The sequence below is a fragment of the Balaenoptera musculus genome, chromosome 18 (genome assembly GCF_009873245.2).
Source record: "Balaenoptera musculus isolate JJ_BM4_2016_0621 chromosome 18, mBalMus1.pri.v3, whole genome shotgun sequence".
In the NCBI taxonomy this organism is placed as follows: Eukaryota; Metazoa; Chordata; class Mammalia; order Artiodactyla; family Balaenopteridae; genus Balaenoptera; species Balaenoptera musculus.
Window position 1 is genome coordinate 7,426,605 of NC_045802.1, and position 7,404 is coordinate 7,434,008.

The 7,404-nt window shown below is 48.0% G+C and overlaps 1 protein-coding gene across 3 annotated transcripts; it reads right to left on the minus strand.

Moving 5' to 3' along the window:
- Window positions 1-312: 312 nt before the first annotated feature.
- HMGB1 (high mobility group box 1) lies at window positions 313-7,119 on the minus strand. 3 transcript variants are annotated; one of them, XM_036831321.1, is made up of 5 exons: window positions 6,991-7,119; window positions 4,104-4,267; window positions 3,739-3,884; window positions 3,066-3,240; window positions 313-2,030 (listed from the first exon to the last, which is right to left on the minus strand). In XM_036831321.1, the coding sequence occupies exons 2-5, from the start codon at window positions 4,251-4,253 to the stop codon at window positions 1,854-1,856; spliced, it is 648 nt and encodes a 215-aa protein (XP_036687216.1). In that variant the 5' UTR covers window positions 4,254-4,267; window positions 6,991-7,119; the 3' UTR covers window positions 313-1,853. The 3 variants fall into 3 exon arrangements, with proteins under 3 accessions (XP_036687216.1, XP_036687214.1, XP_036687215.1); XM_036831319.1 differs by lacking the exon at window positions 6,991-7,119 and adding an exon at window positions 6,420-6,575; XM_036831320.1 differs by lacking the exon at window positions 6,991-7,119 and adding an exon at window positions 4,507-5,002.
- Between the last annotated feature and the right edge of the window lie 285 nt (window positions 7,120-7,404).

Below are 7,404 nucleotides of genomic sequence, written 5' to 3' on the forward strand. Positions count from 1 at the left end.
TCACTATTCCTGCTTTTCACTTACATGTGCCTTGCTTTAGAAAACTATCTTGTTTAACCTAATAGTCTGAAAGCAAAATTAGTTTTTCCTGATTCATGTAAACAGCAGCCTATAAGAACACATGGAATGTTTCACAAAAATATTTATCAGCCCATTAACCTATTTACAAGGGTAAAGTGAGTATTTTTTAAGGGATAAACTTTGCCCGCCCTTACACTTATTTAAATGATGTTGCTAAGAGGTATTAACTGAGAATAAGATTAGAATATGTATATAACAAAACCTTAAAATCTTAAGTGAAAGCCATTTAACTAATATTTAAAACCTCTGCAATTATTAGTTTATTAGTATCATCCAGGACTCAGATGTTCAGTATTCTTCCTGAAATTACATAAAACAAATGCAAATGGAAAGAATCCAAGTCAAAATTATATAACAAAACAGCACTCCATCACAAAAGCGTGTAAAATTACAAGAACGCTATTTTAAAACACTGGCACTTTAAGAGAACGATAATCTCAAAAACCACAAAATTGCCAAATTGTTCCCTAAACTGTTAAGCAGATAAACATATGACCCTGATGAATGAGCTTGAGTTTTGTAAAGAAAAATCAAATTCAAATAAATCAGGTAATTCATACTGAAATACAAAGTTTAAGTGTCTTCTTCCCTCATGTCTATTTGATTTATAAAGGGGCAAACCATAATATAGGAAAATATACCTGATTTAAAATGTGGTATAGAATTTTAAAAGTTGGCCCAATTAATTAAAAATACCTTTAATGGAGGATCTCAAGTTTCCTAAACAATCCATATTTAGATAAACAGGAGAAGACATTTACAGCCAGCACTTTTTCTCCAGAGCCTTTGTTGGGACTAATAACAACAACAACAAAAAACATAATATGGCAGTCTTGTATTTTAAGCTCACGCTTTTGGGGATACATTCTCAGTCTTAAACGTGGGAACTGCAAATATAACTGCCATTACATGGTAATGGGAGTTAAAGGATGTAGAGTCCTCATGTAAAGATTAGAACATACTTTTCTATTAGTCCTTCAAGGACAGACTTTCAAAATGTTTGATTCTAATAATCCCGTGCTGTGAGTAGATTGGTTACTCTTCACTTTGTAAATGAACCTGGGCTATGTGAAATCTGTTATCAACCGATCAAGATTTGAGTTTCAGTTATGGATGAAAACTGTCTCAATTAAACTTTTATTACCCTCATCATGAGTATGCAGGGTGTGTACACAAAAGCTTTTTATCAGCTAACTATACGAAAGATAAACACTGTAATAATTCGTGTGATCCAAATGGGCAAAAGCAAAAGACTAGCTTCCCCTTAAGAAGAAAATTTTCAGACCTATGAAAAGGACAACAATACTAATAAAAAAAATTGTATTTACTTAGAAGCATTCAGAATGTCAACAAAACAGCTGCAACTTTTTTTCTTTTTTTTGCAATTACAGAGTGGTATTCAGTTAACAGAACAACAATTATTTCATATAAGCTGCATCAGAGACAACTGAAGATGAAAAAACTACCATCCCCATATATAACTAATTTGTGCTGTGCACCAACAAGAACCTGCTTTAAATTTCCATGCCAATTTACAACCCCCATACTGTACCAGGCAAGGTTAGTGGCTATTGAAAATACCACCAGGACAGGGCTATCTAAAGACACATTCGGTAGTGTGTTAACTATACAAAAAAAGACACTGTACAGTTTAAAAACAAATCTTACACAGCCTTACATTTCAATTTTTTTCTTTAAAAGGAGTGAGTTGTGTACAGGGGGGTTAAATGCTTTATAGACAAGAAAAAAAAAAAAACTGCGCTAGAACCAACTTATTCATCATCATCATCTTCTTCTTCCTCTTCATCCTCTTCATCTTCCTCCTCCTCCTCATCCTCTTCATCTTCCTCATCTTCCTCCTCTTCCTTCTTTTTCTTGCTTTTTTCAGCCTTGACGACTCCCTTTTTTGCTGCATCAGGCTTCCCTTTAGCTCGGTATGCAGCAATATCCTTCCAAAATAAAGGCAGGAAAAAAGTGGTTGGAAAGACAAAACAGTTAAGGAGAGAAATAAAAGTAACATGGCAAAACTTTATGAAAAAACAAGGACTCAGATATACTAAAATAACACATTACCTGCAGACTCACATCTGTGGACTTTCAGAAACACACATGAAAATATTATAATTGTAAATAGTCCGTAACTCATGGAATGACACGGTTTGAGATTGGCATTGTTATGCCTCACTGAAGTACAACCACGTACCACATCCTAAGTTCAGTTTATTAAAACTAGAATGTAGAGACTGATTAAAGGGTAGACACTGCCACCTTCTGAATGCAAAAACGCATTCTACAGGTTTATACTGTCAGACCCTAATCCATAGTAGAAAACCTTGTCTTAAAAAAAAAAAAAAGTTATTTGCCACTGAGCATGCAATTTGGTTAAGAAACATCTAGAAATAGATACATTTCTCCAAAATGACTAAATAAGCTAAACTCTAACTTTACTTTTAATATTTCAACTCAAAGTATAGAGGCTACAGCTTTTTCTTATTATATCAATTTACTGTACAGATCAACAAACTCATAACTTTCTGACTTAGTAAAGTTTTTTTTTTTTTAATCCAAGGGAGGGAACATAAGTGTTTCAGGGTGTTTATGAACAATACAGATCTACGTTATTTGGTCCAGCCTATTTTTATGTTGTGTGCCTGATCATTTAAAATAGTTAAACCATTTGACTCAAAGTGACTACCAAAATCTTCATCAATCTGGATACTGGAGAATAACAAAACCACCCGAGTCAAATAATGTTAAGTCAAACAACACTGACAATTTATTTGACCTTCTACGTTCTTTAAAACATGGAAAGGGACTTAAGAGTACAGCCAATGGCACACTGAATAGCTGTTATACTTAAAACGGCATTACACCTCCAACTCTTAGGAATCGTAATAGGAAATTAAGATGCAGTACCAAGTATAGTCATTCATCTGACATCTGGCACACCCTTCCATCACTACACCACGCCAATCCATACTCACCTTCTCGTACTTTTCCTTCAGCTTAGCGGCCTTCTTCTCATAAGGCTGCTTGTCATCTGCAGCAGTGTTATTCCACATCTCTCCCAGCTTCTTTGCAACATCACCAATGGATAGGCCAGGATGTTCTCCTTTGATTTTTGGACGATACTCAGAACAAAACAAGAAAAAGGCCGAACTAAAAAGAGAGATTTAATTTTAGAATTGTAGGTTTACTAACAACTGTGTTGTATTGCTGTATAAAAGCTGCTTCTAATTTCTACCACGTATTTCACAGGATATAAATGTTATAAAATGCTAAATATCCCTCATTAAACTTAATTTACACAATGATTTAACTTATGACACCACTAGCTGAACATACACTATTTATTAGCGTTCCAAGAGAACATTCTGCAAATTACTCTCAGACTGATGGTATTTCTCAAGAAAGAAAAGGAGCAAAATTAAAATTACACTTAGGAGATATATTGGGTGAAGGAGGCCAGAATCCAATTCCACTGCTCTAACTAAAACTGCCATCCAACAGGAATTTTATTTACAAAATTTAAACATACCAATGTGAGTTAGCGAAGAAACTTTGATTACAGACTCCAAATCCACAAGGTGGCTTGCTAAATTTGTCTGATTCTACTGCAAAACACTCCTTGAAAATAACAACAGGCAAGATACTTACGGAGGCCTCTTGGGTGCATTGGGATCCTTGAACTTCTTTTTTGTTTCCCCTTTAGGAGGGATATAAGTTTTCATTTCTCTTTCATAACGGGCCTTGTCCGCCTTTGCCATGTCTTCAAACTTTCCTTTCTCTTTAGCAGACATGGTCTATAAAATAACAACTCGTGAACTTAACTCGACAACAAAGTTTTAACAAGTTGTCCTCTTAAGTATTAAAATGAACAAACCCAGTGTCCTTTGCTGAATATTTAGCAGCCTGTTCCAACACCACCACTCACGTTATGCAAATTGCACCGAGGCTTTTGAGAAATCCCAATGTGGACGTCACCCTTTCGTACCTGCTTAGTACGTTTTAGGCCCTCTTACCTTCCACCTCTCTGAGCACTTCTTAGAAAACTCTGAGAAGTTGACGGAAGCATCTGGATGCTTCTTCTTGTGCTCCTCCCGGCAAGTTTGCACAAAGAAGGCATATGATGACATTTTGCCTCTCGGCTTCTTAGGATCTCCTTTGCCCATGCTTAATTATTTTTCTAAAAAATAAACAGACGCGTAATGTTAACAATGAAATTTACGGCATTTCAGAGCACTCTAACTTCTTGGAGAGGGAATGAAAAGCAAGGCGCTGGTTGTTTAACGCGGCAGTGGCATTAACCCCTCATAATACCACAGAAAATGGCAGTGATCGTCAATTCCTAGAAAAGGCTACACCACGCGAAAAACGGTCCTTGAGTGTGATCTCCAAAAAGCGGAGACACAGCGGTATACTCACACGGCGCTTGTTACTTCGCTGCCTGTATCTGTTCTGGGTGAACACCCAACCGGTCATTTAAAAGAAACGAAGAACTAAATGCAAAAAACCGTTTTCAATCAACAAAACCAAAGGTCAGAAAAGCGACGCTGCCGATTCACGGCTCCGCGCTACGTAAGGAACAAATAGGTGAGAGCCAAAGCGGGCAGACCTTTCCGGATCGTGGGCCAAGTCCACGGCTCACCTAAAGCTGTCCCAGGGATCACTGAAAAATACTCTCTCGGCATAAAAGTTTGCCGGGAGGAGGGAGCGGGAGGAGCGCCAGCGCTCGGGCCCGGGCTGGGGGATGGCGGCGCTATCTGCGCGGCTGCCACCGCCAGGCAGCTTCCTTTGCTATCGGCTTGGCCCCGAGACGCATTTCGGTTCTGACTAAACACGTCCGGTCTGAAGTTTCTTCGAGTAAACAAGGATGAGGGACAAAAGCCACTCCTGCTCGCTGCTCGGGCTGCCCCCCTCCCCCACCAGGCAGTATTTTTTTTCTGAGCCGTGGAAGTCGGGGCGCCGCGCGGGGCGGGCTCCGCACACCTTCCCGCCACCGGGCCCCCCCCCCCCGGGCCGCCCGCCCGCCCGCTGCGGGGCCGCGAGGGGAGGCCGCCCGGGCGGCGGGGGCCGCGGCCCGGCCCCCGGGCCCGGCTCCCCGCCCCGCGCGGCGCCGCCACGTGCGCCCGGCCGCCCGCCGCCCGCGCAGGCCTGCCGGCCTCCCCCATTTTGTCGGCTCGGCGGAGGGAGCAGCCCCGCTCGAAATGGGGGCTGGCTCCGCCCGCGGCCGCCGGGGCCGGCGCGCACGGAATGGCCGCTGCGCGTCTTCCCCGCCTGCGCCGCCGCCGCCGCCGCCGCGAGGGCGAGCGCGAGCGAGAATATGGCTCCTTCCCTTTGTGTGTGTGTGTGTGTGTGTGTGTGTGTCTGTGCGCCAGTGAGTGTGCGAGAGTGTGAGTGCGAGCGCAGGCGGGCGGGGTGCGCGCCGCGCTCTGGCGCACACACTCGGCCATGACGGCCGGGGGGAGGGGCGGGGGGCGCGCGGCCGGACCCTCCCCCCGCCCGCCACCCGCGGGGGGGGCCGCCCCGGGAGGCGCCCCCGGCCCGCCGCTCCCCTTCTCCCTCCGCGCGACCCGCGCGCCCCGCTGCCCCCGCACGGACGACGCGGGGCTGTGAGAAGACGAAAAAAAAAGTTGCCTCGGAACTGCTGCGCCCAGCTCCCCCGCCCGCGCCCGCCCGCCTTGTTTTCTCTCCAGCCAGCAGCGCCGGGCCGAGTCAGCCATGTTCCAGCGAGCGCCGCGGCGCCGCTCCCCCCGCCGCCGGGCCGCCGCCGCCGCTGCCGCGCCCGGGCACTGGCTCGGGCTCGGGCTCAGGCCGGCGGGCCCGGCCCCGCGCCGCCGCCCCCGGCCCCGGCCCCGCGCCGCCGCCGCCCGCCCGCCCGCAGCGCCCGCCGCCCGCGCTCGCCCGCCGCCGGCGCCCGGCTCTGCGGCGGCCAATGCAGCCGTGAAGCGCCGCCCGCCCGCCCGCCGGCCCGCCGCCCCCCGCGCACGCCGGCCGCCCGAACGCTCGGCCCGGGGGCCGAAACACGTTAAAAAATTTTTTTAATGAAAAAAAATTTTTTTGCGCCAGTCAGCGCGGACGCCGCCGGGGGTGGAAACTCGCGGGGCTCGGGGCTCGCGGCGCCTCCGGCGGCCCGGGGGCCGGGGCTCCGGCGCGCGGCCGGGCTCCCGGCGCCCGAGGGGAGGCTCGCTCCGTGCGCAGTTCCCCCCACGGTCCCCCCTCATTTGCCTTTGTGTGGATCCTGACCCGCCGGCTCCCGGCCGCGGGGATCCGGCCGCCGCGCGGGCTGGGGAGCTGCCGGAGGCGCTCTCCCCGCCGCGGCGCTGCCCCAGACTCACCTTCCGCGAGGCACAGAGTCGCCCAGTGCCCGTCCGGCTCTCACTTGCCCCGGCGCTGTCTCTATGGAGCTCAATGTACTGCAATGGCTGTGAGAGCGGGAGCCAGACGCAGCCTCCTCACTCTCTCCGCTCTGTAACATTACTCTCCAGCCAGCGCGGCTCCTATTGGCTACCGCCAACTCACGGGGCTCGCTCATTGGCCCGATACCTCCCATTGTCCTGACCAGAGCCCGTTTGCTATTGGCTGTCTCCGGGGACACGTCATCAAGGATTGAAACAGCGCGCAAATCTGAATGTGTGTGTATGCCGGGCAAAGAGGCTGAGGCGGGAGAGGCAGAGGCAGAGGCAGCAGCTGCTACGGGAAAGCAGAGCTCTATGGTGTATGTGTGCATGTGTCTAACCCAAGCCAGCCCCACGCCCGAGCGGCCGCCGGAGCGAAAAGGGCCTGACTTTTCCACAAGTGTCTCCAACTCCTCAGGCAAAAGAGACACCCACAGGCCTCCCCCCCCTTCTCACCCCAAACTCACTTCCAAAGCCGTTAAGATAAGAGGCCCCAGACTCTTTAACAGACCTTCAAAAGTGAGAGCGACACGATGAGATCACGGCCCCTGAAAACCGGGGTTTCTGCTCGTGCAGAGGGGCGAAGGCAGCCAAGATTCGAGCTCCTCAGCAACATATGGTTGCATTACACTCTAGATCTCTGGGAAGGCAGGGCTTTTCCTACAAGAAAGTGACACGATCCAGTCAGCCGGCTTTAAAACACCCCTTTTCTGGGCTCCTAAACCCGTACCGTCGTCAGGCTTGCTGAGCAGCTGAAACCTTGACTCACCGAACAGGCATTTAGTTTTCACCCTTTTCTTGGTTTGATCGAGTTTCACAGCTCGTCTGGAACTTTTTATTTAAATACAAAGCACGGTCTCAACTTCCTGGAAATCAAATGATTATTCCATGTAATTAAAGCACACAGCCACTTCGTTTTGATATG

Bases quoted from the DNA above. Each gene is read 5' to 3' on its own strand.
- HMGB1 (XM_036831321.1), bottom strand. From the start codon at position 4,253: ATGGGCAAAGGAGATCCTAAGAAGCCGAGAGGCAAAATGTCATCATAT. The intron at 3,241-3,738 runs GTAAGTATCTTG...CTCTCTTTTTAG, and splicing joins AATGCACCCAAGAGGCCTCC to TTCGGCCTTTTTCTTGTTTT. The intron at 2,031-3,065 runs GTGAGTATGGAT...TTATTTTGGAAG, and splicing joins TGAAGGAAAAGTACGAGAAG to GATATTGCTGCATACCGAGC.